We start from the raw sequence: 27630 nt of genomic DNA on the forward strand, positions 1-27630 counted from the left end.
ATGTCTCATTTCAGACCGTAAACTTTCCCCCAAATAAGCTTTTTTTTTTTTTTTAAACAAATATCAAAACATCTGACAAGCAAATCGCAGATTAAAATTTCTTCACACTTTAACAACATTTTTACACAAGTAAAAGTACTTTTGAAAACAAAAGGCGTGAGTGACAATTATGAATGTACGTTTTTTTAAAGTATTTTTATATATATATATATATATATATTTATTATATTTTAAATATTGAAGTTGTCGCCAGAGATGTTCCCGGTGGTACCACTAGATGTCACACAAACAAACAACATCCACTCCTGCTGGATAAAGCCACTTCGCTCCTCTCTTCCACCCACTTTCAAGGATGAGATGCACTCGCTGCCTGTCACCGTTGAGCATTTAAAACGCTTGATGCAGACCTTCACGCAAACAAGACTCATGTGTTGAGTCATCTGCAGAGAGACAGCAGCGGGCGCGCAAATCCTCGGTCGTGCCTCAGAGCAAGGACGCATCATTTTGGGTTGGGGAGGGTGGGGGGGGGAAGTGGGGGCTCGGCTACCGCGCACATCGATCAGCGATCGTGAAGCCCAACTCTCCAGCTCTTCGATCCGCCTCGACCCGGATGACCTCCAGGGAGTAAGAGTGCGCCGAAAGATGCGCATCCGTGCTCGTCTTTCGTGCGTCTGACGCCAAACAAGTGTCGAGTCCGCAATGCCAGGGGTGACCAAGTATAATTTGGTGGATGACTCCCTCGACTTGAGGATCCCTATGCATAACGAGGAGGTGTTCCAGCATGGAGTCTGCTTCGAGGCAAAGGTAAAGTCCCCCGTCATTTGGCCATAAATGTGAGATCTGCTGCTTTTCTGAACCATTAAGCACCTTGTTTATTGCCATTATGCAGAATTATGCACCAATTTTACCTACTATATTTTATTTGACCACCTGTCGCAAACCTTTCCCGTCATTTCTGTCCATCAATTCTTTTTTAAGTGTGTCATTAGGAGTTTGAGTCGCTGCAATATGACAGTAGCGTAACAAGTGGTGGTCTCTGCCTCTGACACAAATTTCCTTTGGCTTTTTACAGTACATTGGCAGCTTGGAAGTGGGTCGGCCTGGTAGCCGCATGGAAATAGTTGCTGCCATGAGAAGAATCAGAGTAAGACACAATCCCATATTTCATCTCGGCAAATGGTTAAAGTGTGCTTCCTGGCGGTTGAGTTTAACATCACATCTTGTGCACAGTGATGAGAGGACCCCCCGACCCTTCCAACATTCTCCAATTTATCGGGAGTTATAAAATAATATCCAGATTGCGACCTTCTGCCTGAGGTTTATATGGCAGACTATTTGAAAAATCAACATCTCTCGAGGCTCGGACAAGGCAAGCCAGCCAACCGGCGACTGCAGCGCAATTACTTCTCACTGCAGTGAGACGCGCCCGAGGAAAGGATTTACGATCTGGTGGTCAGCGCCGAGATCTAATCTAACATCCAACTTATCGAGTCACACAGAGGTCGGCCATATCCTCAGTGACACGCAACGAGGACTTAATCCTCATCTGGGATAGCCATGCCTTATTGGCATATATGTGGAGGAAATGTTCTCGTCTTTGATACGTATTTCACTTTTCTTCTCCTCGTGCCAGTTTTTTCCCTAAAACCCATGATGTCTGTGAACTCATGTATTCATCTGACATTTTAGAGCCTCAAAACCAAGCCCTCATTTGTGCTGCATTGCACTCAAGTGAGCAAATAAGCAATGGCGCAAACGTATTTCTCGATTCATCCTCACCAACTGTCGATAAGACTTTATTACAAATACAATATTGGCCGCACGCCATTACTGTCAAGTCTAAATGTTCCCTTTTCATCTTCCTGGAGTCCTCCAACATGACACTGGATCGGAAATGTTTGAATGAATCCGACACATGTCCATATGAAGACACAGTTGCTTTTTGTTTTCTTATTTGGTGCCAGGTGAACGTGCTCCAATTGAGCTGTGATTCCATTCAACGTTGAGCCTCCATCTGACACTTTTGTGTCTTGCCACGACGGTTGGCATCGCTTGCATGTAGACGGCGTGGAAATGGCATATAAGCCAGCTCCTCGTCAACACAAACACTTCTCTCAGTCCCCTGAGCCGCCACTGTTCGGAATGTCAGAAATATTCCCACACTCGGATGAGATGGATGAGTGGCGAGTAAGAGCGTGTGACAAGGTGCATTATTGAATTTAGCGGACGTTACACATCAACGAGCGGCGAGGCCAGTCCATCGAGCGCTCGCTAATTCATCCGCGCTGACGTCATGGCCGCTTGCCAGCGGCGCTGTAAATACCAAGAGGCTTCATTTGAAATCCAGACGGATAGGTTTCAGTCGAATGTGTCGGCGGGGACGAATGAAAGGACGAGTGAAAGACTTGTCAACACGAGGACAAAGAAAATATGACGTCTCCTCGATTGACCGAGTGCGTCAAGTCTTAATTTGAACTCTTCAGAAAGTAGCGGCAGGATTTTGACTCAAGCTTGTATGTCCTCTGAGAGATCGATAACAATAATCGTCCAATGATCCTTTTTCCAATCTATCATCCATCCGTGTGAAGAATCGAGAGCGCCGGTGGACGCTCATTTGCTTGGGTGACCTTGAACTGCTAACGCCCTTGTTTTTGCTTTCACAGTACGAATTCAAACTGAAGAACATCAAGAAGAAGAAGGTCAACATTGTTGTTTCCACCGATTTTGTCAAAGTGATATTAAGGAAAAAGAAGGTGAGTCCCGAAACGTGTCGACTGCGTTTAAAGGCTGACTCGCCGTCTCACTTTTTGACCTTCTGACAGCGAAAAGGTTGGTCGTGGGACGAGAGTACCATCTTGGTCTCACAGGATCCCATTTTCAGGTGCGAAGATCTACACTTTGATTTGTTTTGGTTTGATTTCTTACTAAAGCTGACACACTGTGCCCTGCTGGCAGAATTTTTTATGTCTCACATGACGCGCAAGACCTCAAGATCTTCAGTTACATAGCGAGGGACGGGGAAAGCAACAGCTTCCGCTGCAATGTCTTCAAGTCCAAGAGGAAGGTACGCACACACACACGCACACGAACACGCACACACACACTGTGGTCTCGTTCCCTCGCCACGCAGTCTCAGGCCATGCGGATCGTGCGGACAGTAGGCCAGGCGTTTGACGTGTGTCACCAGCTGACCTTGCAGAAGAAAACGGACGATCGGGATGACGAGGAGGTGGAGGAGAAGGAGCCCGATGACCTGCCAGGTGATCCATTTCACCAATTGTCACAAATGTGTCACACCAAGTTCCCTATCTTGCATCTGCTGGGGGGAAAAAAAAAAGCTGAGTGAAAACATGATGTTTTTTATGAGCTCGGAGTGCCGCAGCGGCACTTTAGCGCCAGTGAGTTGTTTGAGTCATTGATTGAATCATTCGCACCTTTGTTGATGAGCTCCGAATAAAAACACGCCTCCAAATGTGCCTGGCGCGTGTCGACTTTCTTCTCTCCGCAGCCCACGAGAGGTTTGCGTTGTCAGAGGAGACCGACCTTGAAGCCACCACAGAGGAAAGCATCGAGTGCAACACTTCATCGGACCTGGAGAGGAAGAAAAAGGTCATCGCTAATAATGGCAAGGTAGCCCACGGAAATTCGACTTCATCATTTTACTGGCCCTCATTGTTATTCCGTCAGAACAGCAGGTGGATGTTAGCGCACGCGCCGACCCCCCCCCCCCCCCCCCCTCTTCCCCACACCTCCCCTCCTCTTCCAAGTGACATTTATGGATGCTTCTAGACAATTTACATGCAGCAGACTTTTTATTTGCTACGCCTGGAGAATCTGATGAGATCCTCAAAATAAGCTTCGGTTGGATGGATGAGTTTGTCATGGGCAGGTTCTAACAACGGTTCATTTATTGCCATCCTCCCCGTGGCAGAGCTCCGACGACGGCTCGCTTCTGCTGAGCTCTCCGGCGGGCAAAGGCGCAGAGGCCCCCCGTGCTTCTGAGCACCAGCTCCAACTCCTGCACAAGCAGTTACAGCAGCAGGAGCAGCAGGCGCAGGCGGCATCAGCTCAGGTGCTTAAGACATTGCCCTTCAGTTTTTGATCACTTGACAACAGCAAAGCAAAAAATGTTCTGCATGCACCAGGTGCACGTGCTGCGAGGCCAGCTGTCCGTGGAGGTTTGTGCTCGAAGCGAGGCTCAGACCAGAGTCCAGAGGCTGCTGCAGCAGAACACGGACTTGCTGCAGCACATTTCCCTGCTGGTCAAACAGATCCAGGAGCTGGAGCTCAAAGCCGGTGCACATTTGTCATCGGGTGAGTGGTGCATAGGTGGTCTGCTGTGCATGTGGAGTCCAATTTGTCCAACTTCAGCATGTGTGTCCTTAGTGGGTTCCCAGGACAGTCTTCTGGAGATCACTTTCCGTGCACAACCCCCCAGCACGCCCAGTGAAGCACTCACGCCATCTGGGTCGACGGTAGCCTCCGTCTCCCAGCACCAAATCAGCGACGGGGCCTGGGTCTCCTTCGTCCCGGGGTCGGGCTCGTCAAGCGCGGGGACACCCGAAAGCAGCCTCGGCGCCGACGCCGTACGTCTGGAGTGCTTTCGGTTCTCCTCGGACGGCCGGGAGCAAAGCGACGGGGCGGGCGAGACGCCCGGTGACGGAGATCTGCCTGACACTTCACCCATGGGTGAGCGGGTGCTGGGTGCTCTGGAGCTGCTCTGCTTTAGAGAATCGGGAATCGGATCAGAGTACGAGTCCAACACGGATGAGAGCGACGACCGAGACAGCTGGGGTCACAGTGAGGGAGCCGGGCCGGACGGCGGCGCTCGACTCGCCCACGTGTTGAATACGGAGACTTTGGCGGACTGCTTAGGGGACGAGATGGCCGTGTAGAGGTAGAGGCACTCAAGATGGTCGCACATTTTTCCAAACCAGTCAGTCCGGCCCGCTTAGCACTTGTTGCATTTGACAGGAACGTCAAGTTCTGACTTTGTCGCGCTTTTTCGTGACTTCTAAACGGTGGAAAATTCCAAATGTTTTGGCAAAGCGGGCTTGAAGTCACATGCATGTTGAATCCTAAATGTCGTATCGGTAGCAAAAATTAAAACTGTCCAAACCTCTGCAGATGCAAATGCAAAAACGAATGTTACGCTTCTAGTTTGCGATTGTTCACACTCAACACATTTGCTAAGAATATGAAAGGCTTGTCTTTGTTGCCAGTTCAATACAACCAACGTGCCGTAAAAGAGGAGGCGTGTCCATGCACACTCCTTTACCGGTACTGTAATTCTTCATTTTTCTTCTTTGGCTTTCGACCGACTTGCGACTGTTACTGTTCTTCTATGGTGTCTTCATTTGTGTCTCAATTTTCCATTTTAACCATCTTTGTGGTTGTCCCGTATATGCTGCTTTAAGTTGTGTTGTTTTGAATGGCATCTTGGCTGGGCTTTCTATTTGGGCTTTTTTTTATTCTATTTGGGATTTTTTTTCTATTTTGATGGTCGTCATAGCGCAGGTAATTGCTGTTTCCTCATGCACGGCTCCATCGGTTTGATTGATTTGTTTTGGAAGGGACAAAGGGAGGCCAGCAAGTGATTAATTGAGGCCTGGTGGAATGGAGGTTTCTGATTGGATGCAGCAAGATTTTTTTTGGGAGGATAATTGAAAAGAGAAAGAGAGAGATGGTAGTTACAAAGCTTGTGCATCACCTGCACAAGTAAAACAAGTCCGGCATCAGCATGCCTTGCAAAGTGTGTTCAATGAAGTGTGTGTGTGTGTGTGTGTGTAATTTTCATGATTTGTGAACAGGTTGGCTTCCCTGCCTTGCCACAACACAGCGCTCCATGCTTGTTGCCATACCAACCATACTGCGGGAATAATACACGTGACGCATCCAGCAAGGATGTGACCATCTTTGTCTCTTATAAGCTGCCGACTGACATCTTTTGGCATGCAAAACTGCCCCCCCCCCTCTTTGTTTGTCTTATAATGCTACTGTGTGTTTATTTCCAGCTCTCGTGCTAAGCATTATGTATTGCCACCATATTGCAGTCGGGCTTCTGTTGCGCCCCACTTTTGGAGAGGCGAATAAAACAAATCTGTGCCTTCCAATACCTCCGGCCAAGTGTCAGCCCAGTTTTGGCAAGCCGCCTTTCAATGACTAAATGGTGGACGCGCTGTCTCCAAATGTGTCCTTCATTGCCATTTTTTTCCTTACTCGAGCCCTCACTCGCTCGGACCAACTTCAGTCAAGGGCACTCCAAAATGAAAGTGCACTTACAAACACACCGTAGATGTATCGCCTTGTGAAATTAAACATCTTTTTTTCACGTGTTCGCTCGTCTTCCGTGTGTTCGTGTGTCCCGCAAATAGAAGGCGCTAAAAGCAAAAAAATAGCGCCCGCTCGCTCGTTCGTTAACGCCAGCAGTTCCTTGACACGCGATAATGATGGTGGGCGGGCGGGCAGACCCCCTGGGGTCGACGAAGATGAGACCCCCTGGGGTCGACGAAGATGACTTTCATTTTATGTTCCAACAAGCCCACTTGCCTCCTCCCGCAGGTGATGTGACTCTTTGGTCGTCCATAAGAGTTAAGCGGTTGGGTTATGGCTCCTTCGTCCGTCTCGCTGGATAAGCCCGTGTCGAATCATCCACTCCCGATCGTGCTTACGGCATTAGAGGGAGGGAGGAACTTCTCAAAAACATCCAGCTGAACTGGAGATGGATTTACACAAAGTGCTCCATGTAACGCTTCAAAGAGGAAATCTTTTAATGCCACGACTTTTTTTGCTAGACGATTTTTTTTTTTGAGTGCGTAATCCTGTATTAGATGGGCTTGAATGGAAATATTCGAAATATGACATGTATGGCCTGCAGCGTGTGAAAAATCTCCAGATTGTTTTGAAGAAGTTATGAAATAAGATGCGCCTGACGACAGACAGCGTTCTCTGCCTCTGCAGAGCAAAATTCAAGCATCAGGTGGAATTGTGGGAGGTTGGCTGGCTGGCCTCCCCCTCCAAAACCCAAAGTGTTATTTTCTCACTTTCTTTCCACCAGCCTCCGTCCACCCCCCCTCCTCTTTCCACTCCCATAAAGTCCAGAAGAGTCCAGCGAGTTGAAGATGAAGATCGTTTGCAGAGACTGATGGCTTCCTAGTCGCAAACTCAAGTAAGACTGATCCATTTTTTTGCAGCTCGTAACCATTCAGAAAGTGATTCTTTCCTTTTTGCTTTTCAATGTCTTTGAATATTTTGTAAATGTGTTAAAGGTTGTCAGCATGTCTTCTCTCAGTAATTTGAATAAGGTACCTTTGTAATCTTTGCTTGTTTGTGCCTTGTGTATGAAATGTGCACCAAAAAAAAAAAATCCTGGAATTGCCTCCCTCTAAAGACGCAAGTGTGTGTTTTTATGCACGTTCAAGTACTGAACGAGCAAAGCATTGCATCCCACGAGAACGAACGGGACTGTAATGTCATTGCAGGCCCTCAAACGTCATGACGCGGAAAGAGCCTGCGCGCCATGCCGTCTTTCTCCTGCTGGTTGCCGCCGTACGCTGTCAAGTTAATCCAGGTAGATATCCATCTTGCTCTCAAATGTATCTTTGGTGTTTGTATCTTCAGCACACAAGGTCATAGACCAGCTTCGCTTTCTTATGTGACACGTGTGGTCTTAAACTAAACTTGGCATATATAGATGGAGAAGGAAAGTGACATCAGGTTGGGTGGGTGGGTGGGCTTCCAGTGCAGACCCATGTGTGTGTGGTTTACCCAAAGTAAGACAGCAAATATGGTGTGAACAGGCAGACCTTTCACGAGCGGTTTTTAGGCGTAGTCGTGGGCAGCGCACACAGCTACACACACTGCACCACTTTGAACATTTTCACAGCCTAAGGCGGATTTCAATGTAACGGACGTTTTATTAGGAACGTCGACAGGAGCCAGGTACAGCAAGTCATGGTGGATGTGACTTTTGCATGGTTGAAATTAGCACGGAGGTGAAAAGCTGATATTAGCAAACGTGTCTCACGTGGATGTGGTGGAACTTTGCAAAAAAAAAAAAGGAAGCAAAGTGGAGACTGGCACTCACACAGTCACGCCTCTGTTTGGTTGTGGAGGCCGAGCTGCAGGAAGGGGACTGGCAAAACACACACGCACACACACGTATGAAGGATGCCTTGTGTCGTGTCTTTGTAGAAATGTGTCGCTATCCTCTGGGTATGACTGGTGGGCAGATTCAGGATGAAGACATCTCCGCTTCCAGTCAGTGGTCTGAGTCAACTGCTGCAAAATTTGGGAGGCATGTTCTTATTTATTATAGCTTTGTTATTTAGCCTTCTAAATGTGAGCGCCCAAACGGATTGTTTTGATCCCGCGCAGGCTCGATTTGGACAACGGCGACGGCGACGGGGCCTGGTGTCCTGACGTTTTAGCCGAATCTGACGGCCTTAAAGAATACCTCCAGGTGGACCTCCGCTCGCTGCATTTCGTCACGCTGGTGGGCACGCAAGGGCGCCACGCTGATGGAATGGGGAATGAATTTGCCCAGCGATATAGGATCAAGTACAGTCGCGATGGCATTGATTGGCTGGGATGGAGTGATCGGAAGGGGCGACAGGTGAGCGAGCGCATCAGGTCGGAAGGGGGGGGGGCACTTGTAATAATCCTGGTCGCTTCAGTGAGTCAATAATGTACAGAAAGTCAGCGCCCTCATCCACCACAAGGGGGCAGCACTCACTCAGGTCTTTGTTGCATTTAAATCTTCCTCCACTTTCCTCCACTAGGTCATTGAGGGCAACAGGAACGCATACGATGTGGTGCTGAAGGATCTGGAACCTCCCATCATCGCTCGATACGTGCGCTTCATGCCCGTGACCGACCACTCCTTGATAGCGTGCATGAGAGTTGAGCTCTACGGTTGCGAATGGCTTGGTCGGTCCAAAGTTGAAACTCAATCGGTCATTTTGACCTTTGGATTTTTACCACGGTTTCTGTTTTGCTTTTAGATGGTCTGATGTCTTACACCATCCCTGAGGGGCACCAGATGCTCTATCGAGGCCTGGATGTCTACTTCAATGACTCGGCGTATGACGGCGCAGCAGCGGAAAAGTGAGGACATTCTACGCACGCTACATGGAGCTCATTCCGACCATTTTTTGTTGCTTCTAGAATGAGCAAGGGTCTGGGTCAGCTGACGGACGGAACTTGGGGTCTGGACGATTTTCTCCACAGTCACATCCACGGCATGTGGCCGGGGTACGACTACGTGGGCTGGAGCAACAGGAGCTGGCCCAAAGGTTACGTGGAAATGACTTTTCAGTTCGACCGCATCCGAAACTTCACTTCCGTCAAGGTGATGAGACAAAGTGTAGAAATGAAAGAAACAAAAAAAGGCGCTTTAGCCGCAGTTGTCGTCCGCAGGTTCACTGCAATAACATGTTCAGCCGAGGGGTCCGGATGTTCAGACAGGCCACCTGTTATTTCCGCTCGGGCTCCGACTGGGAGTCTGAGCCGATGACCTTCAGGCCGCCCGTCGACTACGTGAGCCAAAGCGCCCGTTTTGTCACCGTGCCCCTCGGGGACCGCACCGCCGTGGCCATCAAATGCCGTTTTCACTTCAGTGACCTCTGGATGCTGTTCAGCGAAGTGGCCTTCCAGTCAGGTGGAACGACATCATGTCTTTCTGTCCATTCTTTTTTTTTTTTTTTTTTTTGCGGCTGGTGATGCTGTCGCCTCCATCTTCATCTTCTCCCTCGACAGGCTCAGCGGTGTACAACACATCTTTGACTCCCCGGAAGCATGGGCATCCAACTAACACACTACCGGGTTAGCTTTGCTCATCTCACTCACTGACTTGTAAAAGCAGAATTTGATGTTAGCAAAAGTGCTAATCTGTGTTCCATCATTGCTTGAATCGAGCGGATGCTAAGCATTTCCCCCCTCCATTCAGTCCACGAGGGCAGCTAATTGCATAAAGAACCCAAACGGCTCATTTTGTAAGCAGATAACGCCCCCTGCTGGTTGTATATCAGACAATTAAATGGGACCCTTGCACAAAAGTCATTTTAATTACTCTCCATCTTGTTTAGGGGACGACCCAACTCACAAAGTGGATGACAGCAATACAAGGATCCTGATTGGCTGCTTGGTGGCCATTATCGCCATCCTTTTGACCATCATCGTTATCATCTTGTGGCGGCAGGTGTGGAAAAACATGCTTGAGAAGGTGCGCCAAGGTCATTTGAGCGTGATCGTTTTCCACGTCTGCGTTGCCAGTAACTCAAAGTCTGTTTTACAGGCATCGCGGCGAATCCTCGATGAGGAACTCACGGCGCGTCTTGCGGTTCAGACCCGGGCCTTTTCCTTCCAGCACTCGTCCATGTCTTCTTCTGTCTCCACCTCCAACTCCACCTATGAGAGGATCTTCCCCCTTTGCTCCGACTATCAGGAGCCTTCCCGCCTCATCCGGAGACTGCCCGAGTTTGCGCATTTCGCCGAGCACTTGGGTGAGCTCACATATGGCAGATGAATGCTAAATGGATGAAATCATTCCAATTTGCAATCAATCCAGGTTGCATTGATTCCTTGCACGCGTCAGGACCGAGCAGCTCCTACGGGGTTCTCGCAGCGGCCGGTGCTTCGGACGGCGCCCCCCACTATGCAGAGGCGGACATTATCAGTCTGCAGGGGTCCGGCAGCAACAGCCGATCCATCACGGCTGTCAGCCTCCATCTTCTCGCCGGCGGTGGCGGGGAAGCGGCGGCCTCCGTGAGAGAGTTCCCCCGAGACAAGCTCACATTCAAAGAGAAACTGGGAGAGGGGCAATTTGGAGAGGTGCGTGTATTTAATTTTGAGGTTTGGATGTCTGAAAATGACGTTCCAAATTTTTTTAGGTGCACTTGTGCGAAGCAGAACGTTCCAAATGTTTTTTTTAGGTGCACCTGTGTGAAGCAGAAGGCATGCGGGCCTTTTTAGACGGCGAGTCGTCCGGAGAAGGGTCAAACCAAGCACCCCTACTCGTCGCTGTTAAAACACTGCGAGAAGATGCCAACAGGAACGCAAGGTACCTCGCTAGCTGCTTCTCATTACTTGAGCACAAAAGTCAAAATGGATGTTTCCATCTCCAAGCATCAGAAAAATGATTACAGACAACTTGAAATTTGTGATTTCTGCGTTTTTTGATGGGGTGAACATTTTTCTGTGGCACACCTAAGGAACGATTTCCTGGAGGAGATCCGAATCATGTCTCGCCTGATGGACCCCAACATTGTCCGCCTGCTGGCCGTATGCGTGGACACTGAACCTCTTTGTATGATCACCGAGTACATGGAGAATGGAGACCTCAACCAGTTCCTCCGACTAAAAGAGGAAGCACGGGAGGAGAAAGCAGACGAGAGGATGGTCAGGTAGATTCAATGGTCACATCGAATGTGCCTTCGGGTGCGCGTCCGTCACCGCTATCGTCTCGCTGAACTTTGCCCTTTAGCTACAGCAAACTGATAGACACGGCCGTGCAGATAGCCTCCGGTATGAAGTACTTGAACTCTCTCAACTTTGTCCATCGTGACCTGGCCACACGAAACTGTTTGGTGGGGAAGAACTACACCATCAAGATTGCCGATTTCGGCATGAGTCGCAACCTCTACCGGGGGGACTACTACCGGATCCAGGGCCGAGCTGTACTGCCAATCCGCTGGATGTCTTGGGAGAGCATTCTGCTGGTGAGTCCTCTGAGGGACCGATCCGAATGAAACCGGAGTCCAACTCCAGACGGTCCTAAAATCATTTCTGATGTGATTTCAGGGCAAATTCACCATGGCTAGCGACGTGTGGGCTTTCGGAGTGACTTTGTGGGAAATCTTGACTCTTTGCAAGAAGCAGCCTTACGCCCACCTCTCTGATGAGCAGGTGATTGAGAACACGGGCGAGTTCTTCAGGGATCATGGCAAACAGGTGACCGGCACACCTTATACAATCTTCATTTTTGGACTTAGATGCAGGAAATACTTTATATTTGCATTTTTGTTTTGTTTTAAAGTGACAATATATTTTTTTGTCTAGGTCTATCTGCCACAGCCACCTTGTTGTCCCGACGGCCTGTATCATGACCTGATGTTGAGTTGCTGGAGGAGAAATGCCAAACAGAGGCCGAGCTTTCAGGACATACACAGTCAGTTGGTGGAGCACTTGGCGTAAAAGATGTCCGTTTTGTCTGCGAAGCACAACTTGCAGGGTTTGCTTTGTGCAAATGTTGAGTGACAATCAACCCTGCAAATGTTAACCAGTTGTTTTGAGCTAGTTTGTGACCATGGGACTGTGTATTTTATAAATGGGCAACTGAATATACCTTTCTATATACTGTTCTCATATTAAATTACTCAATGTATTTATTATTTTGTACTTTGGTGTCTTTATAGGTTAGTGTTATTATGATGGGGGTTGAAAGTATTTGTCGAGCTTTTATAATGTATTTTCATGAATCATATTCTGTATAATCTTTTACTAATTTTAATATTTGTTACTGTATAGAAATAAATGATGGTGTAAAATATAAATTGTCTCATAATGAAGCGACATTCTGACCTGCTTGATAAAACAGCTCTGTTAGTTAGTCAAGGCGACTATATTAGATAGAAACAAACATTCATAAAAGGTGTGGAATTTAAAAATTTTACATAAAGTGATTTTCAGAAAATGCAATGTCTTTAATTATTTTGTCATGGTATTGTATACAGAAAACTGATTTTTTTTTTTTTAATAGCCACTAACGGTAATACAGAATACATGCTGTTTATTTAAATCGCTTTATTGCGCAATACTTTTTGTTTTGGCTCTCGTCATTCGCCGTAGTTCTAAGCTGATTGGCTAGCCTTCGTACCACGTTATCGCCTAGTCCACGTGGATTGGCTCGTTTGTTTACACCGGAATCGAACCATGGCACCATGGGAATTGGACCGCCCTCGAACGGGTTCTGTCTGGTTTATTCATTCGTAAACTATTGTCAGTCTAACGGGAACAACTACCAGTCAGACATGGAGAAAGTTGTCATTGTAACCGGCGCGAACAGGTAAGCAACACGTGATTTTCATATCGTCATCATAAATCATCATGATCACAAGTGAGCTAACCCACCTCAGATTGCATAAACCTCAGTAATTGATTTCGGAACCTAATCTAATTGAAACGGTGGTTGGTTACATATAACCTAAATTCGAATATTTATTCCATGAAATGAATGTACAATGGCCCTGGTACCAAAAGCACTGTCATCAACAGTATCTTTGTGTCTTCATGTTTTAGTGGTATCGGTCTTGCTTTATGCGAAAGGCTTCTGAGCGAGCACATCCAGCTCCGTTTGTGTCTGGCGTGCAGAAACATGAACCGGGCCGAGGCTGCCCGCTCTGCCCTCTTGGCATCTCACGCCAAGGCCCGAGTGGATTTACTGCAGCTGGATGTGGGTTCTGTGCAGTCGGTGCTCGCTGCTGCCGGAGAACTCAAATCCAGGTAAGATACATTCCAATCGTGACACATTTGACACACTCAATGGATTAATTTTTATTGTTTTTTCTGCAGGTACAAACGAATTGACTTTTTGTATCTAAATGCAGGAATAATGCCCAATCCACAGGTGGATGTAAAAGCTTTTTTCAAAGGTTTGTTCTCAAGGTAAAAAGTCCAATCTATTTTAAATCTCATTTGGGCCACTTTTGACAGTACGTGCATTGATGTCCCCTGTTTCCTCCCCTCAACAGTAAGGCCATCAACATGTTTGCCACAGCAGAAGGTCTCTTAACACAGCAGGACCGCCTCAACTCTGACGGTCTCCAGGAGGTTTTTGCCACAAACCTATTTGGTCATTTCCTCCTGGTACTGACCCAAGCAAACAATCAGATATTTTGTTAATATGGCTTCATTAGCAACACCAAGCACTTTGACAGTCCTGTTCTTGTGCAAGGTCAGAGAGCTGGAGCCTCTATTGTGCGAGGCGGGTCACACGTCACATGTGGTGTGGACCTCTTCGAGTAACGCCCGTCGCACTGCCTTCAGCATTGAGGACATCCAGCACAAAAATGGGACGGAGCCCTACAGCTCGTCCAAGTATGCTTCTGACATGCTCAGTGTGGCACTGAACAGACACAAGAACAGCCAGGTTTGTTTATTGCACAAGAACGTCACTGCAAACACTGCACTTATAGTTAGCTAGTTCTTAATTCTTTTTTTGTTTTTAAATTTCTGACCGCAAGATGCAAATAACTGTGTGTAAGTATTTTGTTTTTCATTTCCACCAGGGGCTTTTCTCCTCCGTAATATGTCCTGGACTGGTGATGACCAATCTCACTTATGGTATCCTGCCCTCCTTCTTCTGGACTTTAATCATGCCATTCATGTGGATGGTGAGTGCAATGTGATGTTTGCTGTTCTTTCTTGCTTTTTCTGAAGTGTCACCTGCTGTTTTCTTTATTGAGCAGATCAGGATCTTCACCAATACTTTTACTCTCACGCCATATAACGGAGCGGGGTCACTGGTATGTCACAAATAACCCATCGAAAGGGTTAATAAGAAATAACATACTTCAGCGTAACTCGAAATGGACTTCCACAGCATTGGCTGTTCCTTCAAGCGCCAGAGGCTCTGGACCCACGAGCAAAATATCACAGCTTAACATCAGGACTTGGTGCAAACTACACGGAGCCACGGCAAGTAAGTGTCTGGCAGAATTCCATCACACAAATAGAGCACTTGACATTTGGGCACCGTGTCCAAAATATTGTTTGTGTTCTATCAGATGGACATTGACGACAGTATGTGCGAGGCGCTTTATGAAAAACTACTTGAATTGGAGAAAGACATCAGGAGAAGACTCACTTGCTGACAACCAAAACAGTTTACTCCTTACATTTGGATAATATTGTCCTATATTCAAAATAAAAGGCATAATATTTTGAAAATTAGGTTGGATTTTTTTAAATTCTCTAGTTAAATTATGACTCCATAAACTGACTTGTTCCTACAGTATTATTTTAATGAGTATATGATATTGTGGTACATGGGCTCCCTCTAGTGGTGCGTAAAAAATCAAAGTCAAGACTTGAACTTTGAAAGTGCATTCTTATAACATCCGCAAGAGAGTTCAGGAAAGAAAAGACAAATCCTGAATATATTTGCCCATGTTAGGGCAATGCTGTTTTCTAATCACATGACTCCTCGTGGGAAATTAAAACGCAAATGACTCTCTAAGGACGTGAGTACGTCACTACGTGACGTCAATAAAAACAAAGCAGGCGTGTGTGCGCGCGCATCTCAGCGTACGCCCCCCCCCCCCCCCCCCGTGTCCCGGATGTTGTCTCGCACCGGAAGAGAAGGGGCCGCTTTCCCAGCCATCTTGTGTCAGCATCCAGCGACTCGCTCGCATCAAGCCTCTTCCAATCGGCGGTAAATCCAGCTGAAGGGGCGCCATCATGCCCGGGCACCTGCAGGAAGGCTTCGGCTGCGTCGTAACCAACCGCTTCGATCAGCTACCGGACGACGAGTCGGACCCGTCGGAGATCCTGAAAGCTGCCGAGAACAAGAAGAAGGAGGCGGCCGCCGCTGCCTCCGCTAAGAGCGCCGCTCAAGCCGCCAAGCCGCCCAAGAAGGAGTCACAGAAGGATAGGAAGAACCCGCTCGCGGATAAGAAGGACGAGCCTCAACCGCCGGTGCCGCTGAAAAAAGAAGGTAAACAAACACCTCTCCGTGTTTGTTTGGGTGTGATGCTCAACTGTCCTTCTAGCATTGCTAGCTGTTGCTGGACAGCGTCACTCGGCGGGAGGTCAACACGGAGCCCGCCTGCCTGTTTGATTGTTGTCCGAGGACACGGAGATGACTTTCGGGTTATAGTTAGCGATTCATGAGTGCAAGTCCGCTGTGACCGACGCATCCTGTTGGAATGTGTGCGCTGCTCCGATGATGCTCGGCGCGCGTCTCGACATAAACACCGAAGAGGATGCACGTTTATTAACGTTTGCCGAATGGACGAATTGATTAGATGTGTGAATTCAGCAGCGGCTTGCGAGACACTCAAAGGTGAACTGAACAATTATGCCGTTTTTTATAATCGTGAGGGTGCATCGAATGTATTTGAGATCTAAATCTTTTGTAAATGAGACATCCCCAAAAACCTCCACCAAGAAATTGTTTGAAGTTACGACCCATCAAAACACATACGTGACTTTAAACCAACATCACAAAGATTAAGGATGTCATCAAAGCTTACACCCGCTTGTGCACTTCACAGGCATGAGGCGAGTGGGTCGACGGCCAGAACCGCAGCAGGGTCACCAGGGCTCGCAGCATCAGGGGGGCCAAGGTGAAGGGCGACCAGGAGACAAACGGCCAGACCGCAGACCCCCTCGAGAGCGACGCTTTGAGAAACCCGCCGAGGGAGACGGCGCCGACTTCCCTGCGGAGAAGTGAGAAGCACCCCACGTGGACCGATCGATTGCTAGAGCATGTTCGAGCTTCTCTTGTTGCTTGTCCTCAGGCCCTCCGGAGACCGACCACCAAGAGGGCGCGGCGGCGGCCGAGGTGGCCGCGGAGGCCGAGGGCGGGGCATGGGCAGAGGGGACGCTTTCGACTCTCGCGGAAAACGAGACTTTGACAGACACAGCGGCGCTGACAAATTGTGAGTCTTGATTGTTGAAGTTCTCCTTGAGAGACACAAATGAGTATCATGAATTCCATTTTAATTCCAAAATTCCAGTTATGTTGCAGTTATGAACTTAAACCCTGGAAACACAACACATACACACTGATTGTTATTTGTCTTGCCTCAGGAATCAGAAAAGCGAGAAGCGCAGTGGCAGCGGCTCACACAACTGGGGGAATGTGAAGGAGCAAGTCAGGTGAAAAATCTCACACACGAGCACAGCTCACTTAGAAAAAATATTCTATATATTTTTTCTATATTCTAAAATGTGTATATAGCCATGCAAGCCATTTATTTCATGATAGCTTCAAGAGGGAGCCAGTGATGAGTATCGCTGACCGGTATTGACAGTCCCTGTGACTATTCAATACCTTGTAATAAGGTCTACTCCTCGTTAGACTTGTGTGACAATTGAATTTTTGTTTTACCTGTCAAATCTGGGACTCGGTTCAACGAAGGTCGGGCAAGACAAACTGGATGCTCTCATGTCTTTCAGCGAGCCCGAACCGTGCCCCACCCCCGCTGCCGAGACCACCACGGAGGGTGAGGAGCAGGCGCCCGCCGGCTCGGAGAATAAGTGAGTGCTCACTTCCTGTCGGTTCCCGGCCATGTTTTTCACATTGTCCTTGACCTTTTCCTCGACCATGTTCCTAACTAAGAGCCGTGTCCGTTTTGACGTCTTCCCACTTGTCGCACCGACCGGCCGGCCCGGCAGGGAGAACGAGGCGGAAGACGTGAAACCGGAAGGTCCCCGAGAGATGACGCTGGACGAGTGGAAGGCCATGCAGGACAAGGAGCGCACTAAGGTGGAGTTTAACATCCGCAAGGCCAACGAGGGTACCGACAGCCAGTGGAAGAAAGGATACGTGCTGCACAAGTCCAAAAGCGAAGATGTGAGTTGAGATGAGATGAAATGGGCGCGCCTGCTTTAAGTGTACATATTCCCCCAACGGATAAAAAAAAAAAAAGAAAATGCAAGCCCAAGTCAATTTATTTTTTATTTTTTTAACTGTCTTGAACTGTCAACACAATCTTTGTGACCTGACAAAACCCCGCCGCGCTGTCTTGCTCAAAACTCCACATTGACATTTCCCCTCTTTGAATTTTCAGAGGCCTGTCGGAACTTTGATTGATGCCCCGGAAACAGAAGTCGACGCACACAGCCTGTACCAAAAGGTGCCCGCAACTTCACATTGGCTGTAAAATCAAATAAAAGGCACGTGAACTTGAGCTCCTCTGCGTACAGGGCACTGCGGATGAATCCACCGAGCACCACTTTCGCAAGCCGGCCAACGACATCACCTCTCAGCTGGAGATCAACTTTGGAGACCTGGGCCGCCCCGGCCGCGGGCGCGGGGGCCCTCGCGGGGGCAGGGGGGCCCGCGGTGGGGGAGGCGGCAGGCCAGTGCGCAGCGGCCCAGGCCGCTCTGAAAAGGTAACAAAGGTGAAAATGTGCTCGCTACAGCGCCGAGAAGCACCCATGTGGAAAAGCTGCTGCGGAGCTTGCTGGGGGCAGGGGAGGGTTAGGAGACAATGGGGCTCTTCCACAAATGCTTTTTTTCTCTACAGTTCATGTTTTTTTTCTGAAATGACCCCCAAGCTCATGCCTTGTTTTCTTCCTGCCAGGCAAGTGGCGTGTCGGTCCCCAACGTGGATGACCCCGAGGCCTTCCCCGCCCTGGCCTGAAGGCTCCTTTGTTTCACCCCGGCCGACTCCTCCATCAGCCCCCTGCCCCCCCCCCCATTTACAAGGCTTGCATGCTTACCCCATTCTCAAATATTTAAGAAACCCAAATGACAAAAAAAAAAAAGGACAGTCATCCCCGACTCGATTTTACCAGCGAACACGACAAAAACGTTGGAAAAAGGACCTCTTGCTACACGGACATTTTGTATTTTGAAACATGAAGGCAGGGATGTTTTTATTGGTTTTCACTCGGCGATTATGCCTCATTCATCGAGTTTTGTTTGTGCCGCTTGAAATGATGAATTTTCTGCGATTTGGGGCTTTCAACAGTGAGGGTGCCTCTCTCTCGTTCAGCTCAGTATTATGGAGGCCTACAGTCGAAGACTTTGGAGAACTTCTCCCTCCCCCTCCCTCCCTCCCTCCTCCCGCTGTAACGATACACACTGATGTGGTAGCACTACACTACATATGAAACGTGTACTAGATAGCTGAAGTGTGACTTTTTAAAAATTGTTATCATCCTGACGATCTCTTTTTGAGAGGCACAAAGTGAGGCAACGGTGACAACCTACTCAAAAAAAAAAAAACAGCTTGGGATTTTTTCGCTTGTTGTGCAGTGAAAGTTAATGCCTCTTTTTGGTGGGGGGGGATAGCCGGGATAGTTTTTTTTTTTTGGGGGGGTGGACCAGTGCTTAGTAATGCTTTGTATCCCCCCCGATCCAGATGTGCCGCCTGTTTGAAGCGAGTGTGTATCTATAGGCTGGTCCTCTTAGCTCATACAGACTGTACGACTTGTAAATTCAGGACCACTAAACAAATGCTTTTATTTTTATTTCTTCTGTTCAAGTGTGTGATTGAATGTGCAACTGTGACTGCTAGTTTCTTCGAAAGTATTGGTCCCCCTTCATCTGGTGCACGGGCGAGGGCGACCGCACAAGTCCCAACGCATCTCAAAAAAACCTCTCGGTCTTCATTTCCGAAGAGTCCACTCGTTTCTGCAGACATTTTGCTGCGTATTTTATTCTTGTTATTTTATGAGTGCAGTGGCACAATGTCTGCTGTTGTGGAACAATTACTATCTACAGAACATAAACTCGCGTCCTGTGAAAGAAGCTCAGAGGGGCTAAAGTGTAGCAAGAATGTTTATTGGACAGTGCCGAAGGTTTTGTCGCTGCCCCCCCACCCCACACCCCCTTTATACGACTGTTTGAGCCACATGACTATAAAACTTTGTGCAAACATCCCTGTTCTAATAAATTGCTTTAGAAGTGTAAAATAGAGTCTCCAAATGGAATGCAAAGTCTTCATTTTAAGAACAAAGTGGCAGTGGTGGATGTTGGGTCAAAGTTGCAAGGCAGAAATTCATCATGGCACTGCTTTTACATTTTGTAACTTGCCTCCTTTATTGTAAGCTAAAATGAAGACCGCATGACATCTTGAAATGTGGTCATGTAAATGACAAAAAAAAAACACTCGGGCAGGTTTTAATGCTTGCAAGTCATTTAGCAGCTTTTGTGTTTGCAGCTATTGTGTACAGTATTTGTTGGTGCCATTTCATGTTTTCATTCCAGTCCTGGCTGCGCTTTCGGAATTTTGTGTATCTGGCCTAGTAAGAATCTGTTTAGAAGAAGAAGACAAAGTTATGCTATAGAATTGGCTATTAGTGTAAAAAATGAAAATGTTTTTGGAAATAAAGGGTGAAGTCAAGCCTTTACAAGGGGAAGTCCGAAATGTTCTGTACAATATGTTCTGTGCACCCACACTTAAGGTTTTGCTGAATATGAATGAAGCAAAACAATTCACCTGGTTTGATCCTTCTCACCAGGGTGGCCATTTTGCTTAGTGACTGGCTATGACATCACAGTGCTAAAGGGACAGGCGTCCTAACTGGAAATTCGTGACACTCTTCAGGGTAAAGATTTAACGCTGTTATAGTTTCATGAAAATGAGCCTTAATAAATTCATATGAGCGGCAAGGGCAGCGACACAAAGTGAAGCTTCATTGTCAGGTAATTCTCAGACAACAAAGATGGTAGATCTATCTTTGATTTGATTCTGATTTAGAATTCACCTGTTGTTCTCATTTACTTGGTCCCTTGTGTTTGACCAATCAGCTCCCTTGGCCACTTGTGACTTGTCCAGGTGTTCCTCTTTGTCACTTGGCTTGTATTTAAATTCCTGCTTTCGTCCAGTTCTTGTTGTCCTGTTGAGGTCATGTCATGTTTTTTTTTTTTGCTCCCATGATTTGCGTTGGCCTTTTTTTTTTTTTTTTTTTACTTTGCTTCTCATTTTGGTCATTCATTTAGTTGATTTGTCCCTGCACCTTGTTTGTATTCTGTTCTCAATCATTGCATTGGGTAATGAGTTTTTTTTTTGGGGGGGGACATTTTGGTCTCCTTCAATTCAATGGACAAATAGTGAATCAAATGAAATGAGGGAAATTACATTTCTACAAGAGTAAAAAGTCCAAGTTATCCAAATATTTTGTCTTTAAATTTGGATTTCACACCCATTGTGGTGGTGCCCTAGTCATTGCTTCGAGGAGCAACAATGGAATACAAGCCAGATTTGAAGAGGATCATTCAAGATAAGGAATGCCAGAAGTCGCACGAGTCAACATGCATAGTAAGTGTAAAAACGCTATTCTAAATTATTATGTTTTTGTTTGTGGATTTTGTTGAACTGAGTTTGTGTGTGTGATGTTCATTGTTGAAAATGGCTGGCCTGTGGTCTTCTGCCCTTCTGTCCCTCCTCTTCTGCCTCTACACTCACGATTGCAGACCGGCTCACAACCACAACCGGATTATCAAGTTCGCCGACGATACCACTGTGGTCGGTCTCATCTCCAATGGCGATGAGGTAGCCTACAGAGAGGAGGTCCTGGAGCTGGTCGACTGGTGCTCTGAGAACAATCTCGCTCTGAATACCAAGAAGACCAACGAGCTCATCATAGACTTCAGAAGGCACAGCCCTGAGCCAACTCCCCTCTTCATCAACGGCGAGCAGGTGGAGAGGGTCCACAGCACCAAGTACCTGGGCGTCCACATCTCTGACCGGATCTCCTGGTCAGAGAACATCACCACCATCGTCAAGAAGGCTCAGCAGCGGTTACACTTCCTGAGAGTCCTCAGGAGGTACAACCTCAACACCGACCTGTTGCTGACCTTCTACCGCTCTTCCATTGAGAGTCTACTGACCTACTGCATCGTAGTATGGTTCGGCAGCTCCACCGCCGCTGACAGGGAGATGCTCCAGAGAGTGGTGAAGGCAGCCCAGAGGATCATCGGCCGCCCTCTCCCCTCCCTTACGGACATCTACAGTACCCGCTGCCTCAGCAGGGCTAAGGCCATCTCAGCGGACAGCTCCCACCCTGGCTCCGCCCTGTTTGACCTGTTGCCCTCTGGAAGACGCTACAGGCAAATGAAGACCAGGACAAACAGACTCAAAAACAGTTTCTTTCCCCAAGCCATAGCCGCCCTCAACTCCAGCCGACACTGATGACACTTTTTTTTTTTTTCCTGCACTACTACTGCACTTTGTCCGCACTACTGTTTCCGATTATTCATATACTTTTCTATTAGTCGATTACTTGACTTGACTATGTTACTCGTATCTACCTCATGCACTGGGTGGAGGTCTCCAATTTCATTGTACTATGTAGAATGACAATAAAGGTTTTCTGATTCGGATTCTGATTCTGATTAGTACTGTAGGAATCAATTTCTGTCATTATCATGTTGGTGTGTGACATCACACAATCACTTTGGCTGAGCAGATGTGTGTGTGTGTGTGTGTGTCAACTCCAATTACAACTTGAATGATAACCAAAAAAGGAATGAGACGAATATGCAAGTAGTTATCACCACGGTTCTGTTTTGGCTAACATGTTGCTGCCCAGCAGGGGGCAGCAGAACTCTTTGTCCAATCTAACGAAGCAGAAAAATGCATGTCAACCTTAATGAGTCTTCTTGCAGTCTTTGCTTCTTCACCACCTGTGCCATGTGGCCTTCTTCATGACATCTAATCAAAAAGAGCAGAAGGCCCCGTCACCTTCCTAGGGAACAAAATGTCCTGGAGATATTACGTGGCGAGAACTCAAACGGGTTCACGAGGAGGCCTTTGCACGCGAATGACTCAATGTGGAGTGGAGTATTAAGGTGCATGACATTCGTTCCTAAATAATAGAAGATATACTTACTGTCTTGGATGCCAATATTTCGGCTGGTATAAGCTCCGCCCATCACGCTATATAATTGGAGTAAACAGTTTTTCTCTGGTGTTATAGTAGAGCTGGATGCTTCGGCTTTTCTAATAAGTTACATCATCCTCAATTGCAACAATGGGTTGGAAAAGTAAGACGCTTCAGCTCCTTGGAGTAAGTGCATTTATCTTCCAAGATGTTATTTTGATACTTTGCGTCGAGCAAATGTACGTCACGGGGCATTTCGGCCACTCTCACGCACGTTTACTAAGTGCTCCCGGGATCCAAATCAAACACAGTGATCCATTCAATTAAGGCCACTGGTTAAAAGCCTCCTGGATACCTGAAAACTTATTGACCAAGCTTGCATGTGGGTCAAAGTTCAACAGTGAACAGCAAATGAGGCAGTAATGTTTGGAGCGGATCTAAAAAAGTTGGATAAACAACATGGCATGAAGATTTACCTATCGTCTTCGGGTCACAGCAGTCATGGGAAACTCAAAATCAAAACATTCCGAGTTTGCGTTTTGAAGCGGGGAGGCTATTTAATTGCCAATTCTTGAACACGCTGACGATTTTTCAACCGATTTCTCAAAATATTTACGGGATGCTTGCGTGTGAGTCGCTATTACAAACTAATGTTTGTAAACTCATTTCAGATCTACTAAAGCACACTCAGTGGCCCTTTGATTTATTTCCCGACCCCCCAAAGATTGTTTTTTATTTACTAACCCAATACAAGGGTGGTTTTAAATTGTAATTTCATCAAGCACCACTAAATGGCAGCCAAGTTATTCTACAACGTGAGTCAGAATATTTTTTTGTTTTGTACGTCAACAGTACCGGTAAAATTCAGGGTGAATTGATTTTTTTTTTTTTTGGGGGGGGGAGTTAAAAATGACATAATGCCATCCTTGAATGGATGTTTTTATGCGACCACACACAAAATCTGCCCTGACTTATATCACGCTAACCTTGCCGTTATGTTTCCTGTAGGCCTATACAGCACGTTGCCTTAAAGCATATGAGTCATCCCGATGTGCCGTATTATGTGACAATTTGGCGTGGCAACATCACCAAATAAGGAACAATAGCAGCGAGTCTTGTTTACACTAGTTTTTAAAACGGCATTATCCTCAGGGGAGTCTTCACGATGAATTCTTTTCAAGCGACAAACAAAGAAGCAGCCGAAATGGAGAAAAAAAAAAGGTCACGAGGCAGGTCATCTGTTCTGCGATGCTGCGTTGCCTTGGCAACCTGCTAACCGTTGTGACTTAAATATTCAGGTATGACGATATTAATCGGCAGCCACGTGCAAAATAGTTTTTTTTTTTAAATGAGGATGCCACCTCGTCTCGGCGTGCGTCCACGTGGAGCAGATGTCGAAGTCGGGCTTCAGCGAATGTGGGCGGCAATTGGAAGTCACGTGCAAATTACGTTTTTTGAAATGAGGATGCCGCCTCGTCTCGGCGTGCGTCCGCGTGGAGCAGATGTCGAAGTCGGGCTTCAGCGAATGTGGGTGACACATCGCCGACCCCGTGACACTTCGATATGATTGCTTATGAAACATGCGAGGACATGTTTTAGGGCAGCTACAGCTCACGTGTATATTTTCTAATTCTTACTTTAGTAAGAATTAGAAAAAAGTTTCTTTTGTTCGTCAGTACAGAACGTTGCAAAGCTTGAAAGGGTACTTGTGTTTTTTTTCTTTTTACGCAATGTTCTGTACTTGTAAGTACATATTGTAAGTACTTCAGCCACCTCGGGTGAAATCATTTCAAAGCAAATTAAATCAGCGTGTCAACTTGTCCTTGACAGGTTTTAAACGCTAGCGGGTCGGTCGAGCCACGCGTAAAAAAAGAGAATTCTTGGTGGATCCTATAATTGGGCCTTTTATTAAATTCGGGACTTAAAAGACTACCTGCTGCCTATGATTCGAGACAAAATTTGAAGTGATTATTTAAAGTCATTATTGTGTGTGTGAGATGACGAAGAGGTTATAGAAGGGAGTCAGGAGGGTTAATGAGTGCCCCCGCATCTTCACGATTATTTGACGAGGATTCCACCTCGGTGGTCTACACGTGTGGGAGCCGAGTGGAGGCGGCCCGATGAAATAAAGCACAATGAATGAAAAAAAGCTCGCTGACTGATAAAGCGGCGCTGACTCAGCGAGCGGCTTTTAAGTGGTCCGTGCGAGGCTCACTAGGTGACTCATTGTCTTGCTGGTGACGGCCCTTCACCTCCGCTGACACCTTAAATGAATGAGATGAATCAAAAGCAATTTGGAAATACTTTATTAAATGCAAACAGGTGCTATTCTGACAATCAGGTGTCAAATCTCTTTGAAAGGGCTTAAAAAAAAATTTCATTTCAGTAAAATTGACCTGAATGTATTTATTCAAATGACTTAACCCAAAAATAAATCAAATTTTCTGTCTTTCAGATTTTCACTGCCGGTGTTGTTGTGCGGCAATAGTAGCAAAAGTGTAATTATAAGGATAAAAAAAAGATTTTTGTATTTGCACAAACACAAATTCTATATTTCAACGTACAGTTATTTATGTAGTCCTGACGTGAACATTTAACCGTCTTCTCGTGAGAACTTCCCCGCTACGCACTCTTTCGGTCAAGTGGAACGAAAGAGGCCACACATGCCCATTTCAGACATTTGTGTCTTCCTTTATTTGGTGGATTTCATTTCGCCATGCGCAATAAAAAAAAGATTCTTTCACAAAACACGATATTTTCAATATAAATACGATTAAAGACAAAAAATAAATTAACATTTGTTGTGCGAAGTCAAGACGACGTTCTTTCGTATGTCTCCGTGGTCTTCCACTTGTTCACATGTCTCTCTCAAGCAGCTCAGGTCGCGTCCTCGCAGCTTTACGTCCTTCGGCTCAGACTCCGGTCGGCCGAATCTTGGGTACGAGTCCTCGGCATGAATATTTGACATCTGCCTTTCGGTTAGGCGTCATTGTTAGCTTGTGCGTTTTCGCATCTGGTGAAGGGTCACATCTGACGAGTGCCGGCCGCGAAGTTCTTGATCAAGTCGCTTAGCCGTTCTTGTTCGCTCTGCTGGCTCAAGGACTTGAGGAAACGAGGGTAGCAGTCCTTCTCCATCAGCGTGTAAATCTTGGCTTGGGCCAGATCGAAACATGAGCTGGTGGGATGCTCAATGTTCTCCTTGGTGATGGCTTTGGTCACGTGATCCAGGTTGACCTGGCAAAGGAATCATCAATGAGTCATTTTTTTTTCCACATCACCGCAAAATCACGTTCCCACTTACCTCTCGGGGCGCGTCGGCGCTGATGAACTCATCGAAGATTTGTTTGGCCTTGACGGACATTTTTGAAGGCTTTGCCGTTCTGTAGTCTTCGCACGCCAAGTAGAAGGCGATATTTTCCTCGCTGAATTCCGACATCAGGAAAGCTCTGAACAGACACAAACCATCTGAAAGGAGGAGAGGAGAAACGTTAGCATGACCTTTTAATCGACAAGCACAATCCAATAACATCGGAAACAAGCGAATGCTCTGCGTCACGCCGAAAGGTCCCTCGGTTATTTTTTGACGTCTGAGGAAGGAAATATTTCAAAGCAGCTCTCGCAATAATAAGCATAATGACCTTGCCGGCCGGAATTGATTAGCTATCTGAGAGCATCGCTAGAAATAGAACGTTATTAGCCTAAGAGCAGCTATTGTTTTGTATTGCAGAGTTTCCGCCAACGTTGGGGGGGGGTCACCTAATAATTGGGGTTAAAATACCAAAATATAAATGAGAGCAATGAATTTTCTTATGTTTTGGCTGATATTTGAAAAATAGTAGCTGTTTGTCTTTTTCCCTCCTCAGTTATATTTCAGATTTACATCCAAACTGCTAAAAACTATTTCAAACGACATCAGTGCTCATTTTACAATGATTATTATTATTACTAATACATAGTTTAGCATTTTTGTTCTTCATTTTTAGTCCTTTTTATTATCATGCACTTACTTTGACTGGACAGCAGTTTTTCAAACGAGTCCTTCCATTTCAGTTGCTCATCACCACTGCAAGAAAAAGGAGGAACATCCAAATAAATATAAAACAAACCTTCATCCACAAAGCTCTTCTTCTGTAGTATCATCTCCCTTACCTGTGAGTGTGACTTTTTTTGGGCTGCACGGGGATGCTGTGATCCGACTTGTGCAGCAAACTTCCAAACAGAGCTTTCAGCTCCTTGGCCCTGCGATGATGACAATGACAAAAGAACGAAGCATTATGAGCCTGGGCTGTCGTTTCTCATCCGAACGGGAAGAAAAAATGCCTTACCTCTCCAGGCAGGTGGCTGGCAATAGTTCAAGTCCTCGGCACATGTTGAGATGTTGCTGGCGGATATTTCCAGTGGGCTTGGCCTGGTTGTGTGTTTGCGTGTGGGCTAGCTCTCGGTCTGTCTGAGGCTTGCATGGGAGAGGGCCTTTTTTATAGCGTGGTCCACTCCGTGACATCACAGCTCTCAGCCAATGAGGAGCAAGAGCGATGGGATGATGAGGAGACTTGAGGAGAGCAGATTACACACGCACAGACCAGACAGTTGGAAGTTCAGTGCTCTTCCCCAGAAACTCGACTGGAGCCCAGATATCCTTTGCCCTCTAACGCTCTCATTTTTGTGTGTGTCATTTATTCCTCTATGTTATGCGCAACAAAAATGTCCAGCAGAGTGTAAATTGAATTTGCTCATGTGGGATCAAAACTGTTAAAATTCAATATAATTAATCAACAAATTTGTTTGGTATGAGATTATTTGTGTTATTATTTTATTTGATTATAATGAAAGTACAAGACGTCCTCAAGTCACCCACATGCTGGCTGCATCAATACCAAATGATGAACGAGCAATTCTTTTTTTCTTCCTTTCTTTCCTCGGTAGAACGTCGATAAATATAGACTTCTGTTTGAGGAATTGTTTTGAAAAATCTATTTTGAGCAAAAAGAGGAAGTATGTCACTGAGTCTGAGGAAAAGAAAACGTAAGGTGATGGATAAAAGTGATTCAGTCAATGTGTGGGCGCCAATTTCCT

At 46.6% G+C, this 27630-nt stretch overlaps 5 protein-coding genes across 7 annotated transcripts; 4 read left to right on the top strand and 1 right to left on the bottom strand.

The window, feature by feature from the left end:
- The first annotated feature begins 278 nt into the window (after positions 1-278).
- On the top strand, positions 279-6335 carry LOC125984680 (carboxyl-terminal PDZ ligand of neuronal nitric oxide synthase protein). 2 transcript variants are annotated; one of them, XM_049746742.2, is made up of 10 exons: positions 280-804; positions 1073-1144; positions 2664-2753; positions 2823-2881; positions 2956-3064; positions 3131-3260; positions 3509-3630; positions 3932-4072; positions 4146-4314; positions 4387-6335. In XM_049746742.2, the coding sequence occupies exons 1-10, from the start codon at positions 700-702 to the stop codon at positions 4893-4895; spliced, it is 1506 nt and encodes a 501-aa protein (XP_049602699.1). In that variant the 5' UTR covers positions 280-699; the 3' UTR covers positions 4896-6335. The 2 variants fall into 2 exon arrangements, with proteins under 2 accessions (XP_049602697.1, XP_049602699.1); XM_049746740.2 differs by having other exon boundaries at positions 279-804; positions 2956-3260.
- A 175-nt stretch (positions 6336-6510) lies between these two features.
- On the top strand, positions 6511-12704 carry ddr2b (discoidin domain receptor tyrosine kinase 2b). 2 transcript variants are annotated; one of them, XM_049746738.2, is made up of 17 exons: positions 6511-7168; positions 7482-7570; positions 8194-8296; positions 8377-8614; positions 8781-8928; positions 9003-9105; positions 9166-9349; positions 9418-9658; positions 9757-9822; positions 10086-10222; positions 10295-10502; positions 10568-10830; positions 10932-11059; positions 11211-11402; positions 11483-11717; positions 11800-11949; positions 12058-12704. In XM_049746738.2, exons 2-17 carry the CDS (start codon positions 7495-7497, stop codon positions 12190-12192), a joined length of 2607 nt encoding a protein of 868 aa, XP_049602695.1. In that variant the 5' UTR covers positions 6511-7168; positions 7482-7494; the 3' UTR covers positions 12193-12704. The 2 variants fall into 2 exon arrangements, with proteins under 2 accessions (XP_049602695.1, XP_049602696.2); XM_049746739.2 differs by lacking the exons at positions 6511-7168; positions 7482-7570 and having other exon boundaries at positions 8120-8296; positions 10595-10830.
- Positions 12705-13013: 309 nt separating this feature from the next.
- Positions 13014-14946, top strand: LOC125984682 (3-keto-steroid reductase/17-beta-hydroxysteroid dehydrogenase 7). Its single transcript, XM_049746745.2, has 9 exons — positions 13014-13063; positions 13297-13500; positions 13570-13662; positions 13749-13863; positions 13952-14146; positions 14286-14390; positions 14466-14522; positions 14600-14698; positions 14784-14946. Exons 1-9 carry the CDS (start codon positions 13029-13031, stop codon positions 14868-14870), a joined length of 990 nt encoding a protein of 329 aa, XP_049602702.2. The 5' UTR covers positions 13014-13028; the 3' UTR covers positions 14871-14946.
- Positions 14947-15331: 385 nt separating this feature from the next.
- LOC125984681 (SERPINE1 mRNA-binding protein 1) lies at positions 15332-20085 on the top strand. The gene is made up of 9 exons (XM_049746744.2): positions 15332-15712; positions 16272-16446; positions 16518-16658; positions 16810-16878; positions 17179-17259; positions 17398-17575; positions 17793-17858; positions 17929-18117; positions 18309-20085. The coding sequence occupies exons 1-9, from the start codon at positions 15457-15459 to the stop codon at positions 18366-18368; spliced, it is 1215 nt and encodes a 404-aa protein (XP_049602701.1). The 5' UTR covers positions 15332-15456; the 3' UTR covers positions 18369-20085.
- A 5138-nt stretch (positions 20086-25223) lies between these two features.
- rgs5b (regulator of G protein signaling 5b) lies at positions 25224-27019 on the bottom strand. Its single transcript, XM_049748017.1, has 5 exons — positions 26883-27019; positions 26707-26796; positions 26565-26620; positions 25859-26022; positions 25224-25791 (listed from the first exon to the last, which is right to left on the bottom strand). Exons 1-5 carry the CDS (start codon positions 26924-26926, stop codon positions 25582-25584), a joined length of 564 nt encoding a protein of 187 aa, XP_049603974.1. The 5' UTR covers positions 26927-27019; the 3' UTR covers positions 25224-25581.
- Between the last annotated feature and the right edge of the window lie 611 nt (positions 27020-27630).

The sequence above is a fragment of the Syngnathus scovelli genome, chromosome 17 (genome assembly GCF_024217435.2).
Source record: "Syngnathus scovelli strain Florida chromosome 17, RoL_Ssco_1.2, whole genome shotgun sequence".
Taxonomy (NCBI): Eukaryota; Metazoa; Chordata; class Actinopteri; order Syngnathiformes; family Syngnathidae; genus Syngnathus; species Syngnathus scovelli.

What these genes read in the sequence shown, in the direction of transcription:
- rgs5b (XM_049748017.1), bottom strand. Translation starts at nt 26,926, where the DNA reads ATGTGCCGAGGACTTGAACTATTGCCAGCCACCTGCCTGGAGAG. An exon ending in AAAAAAAGTCACACTCACAG is followed by an intron (nt 26,621 to 26,706) that starts GTAAGGGAGATG and finishes TTTTTCTTGCAG; the next exon opens with TGGTGATGAGCAACTGAAAT. An exon ending in AAAACTGCTGTCCAGTCAAA is followed by an intron (nt 26,023 to 26,564) that starts GTAAGTGCATGA and finishes TCCTCCTTTCAG; the next exon opens with ATGGTTTGTGTCTGTTCAGA.
- LOC125984680 (XM_049746740.2), top strand. Translation starts at nt 700, where the DNA reads ATGCCAGGGGTGACCAAGTATAATTTGGTGGATGACTCCCTCGACTTG. An exon ending in GAGTCTGCTTCGAGGCAAAG is followed by an intron (nt 805 to 1,072) that starts GTAAAGTCCCCC and finishes GGCTTTTTACAG; the next exon opens with TACATTGGCAGCTTGGAAGT. An exon ending in TCACAGGATCCCATTTTCAG is followed by an intron (nt 2,882 to 2,955) that starts GTGCGAAGATCT and finishes CCCTGCTGGCAG; the next exon opens with AATTTTTTATGTCTCACATG.
- LOC125984681 (XM_049746744.2), top strand. Translation starts at nt 15,457, where the DNA reads ATGCCCGGGCACCTGCAGGAAGGCTTCGGCTGCGTCGTAACCAACCGC. An exon ending in CACAGCGGCGCTGACAAATT is followed by an intron (nt 16,659 to 16,809) that starts GTGAGTCTTGAT and finishes GTCTTGCCTCAG; the next exon opens with GAATCAGAAAAGCGAGAAGC. An exon ending in GCCCAGGCCGCTCTGAAAAG is followed by an intron (nt 18,118 to 18,308) that starts GTAACAAAGGTG and finishes TCTTCCTGCCAG; the next exon opens with GCAAGTGGCGTGTCGGTCCC.
- ddr2b (XM_049746738.2), top strand. Translation starts at nt 7,495, where the DNA reads ATGACGCGGAAAGAGCCTGCGCGCCATGCCGTCTTTCTCCTGCTGGTT. An exon ending in GACGGCGCAGCAGCGGAAAA is followed by an intron (nt 9,106 to 9,165) that starts GTGAGGACATTC and finishes TGTTGCTTCTAG; the next exon opens with AATGAGCAAGGGTCTGGGTC. An exon ending in GGAAAAACATGCTTGAGAAG is followed by an intron (nt 10,223 to 10,294) that starts GTGCGCCAAGGT and finishes TCTGTTTTACAG; the next exon opens with GCATCGCGGCGAATCCTCGA.
- LOC125984682 (XM_049746745.2), top strand. Translation starts at nt 13,029, where the DNA reads ATGGAGAAAGTTGTCATTGTAACCGGCGCGAACAG. An exon ending in ATTGTAACCGGCGCGAACAG is followed by an intron (nt 13,064 to 13,296) that starts GTAAGCAACACG and finishes TTCATGTTTTAG; the next exon opens with TGGTATCGGTCTTGCTTTAT. An exon ending in GCCGGAGAACTCAAATCCAG is followed by an intron (nt 13,501 to 13,569) that starts GTAAGATACATT and finishes TTTTTTCTGCAG; the next exon opens with GTACAAACGAATTGACTTTT.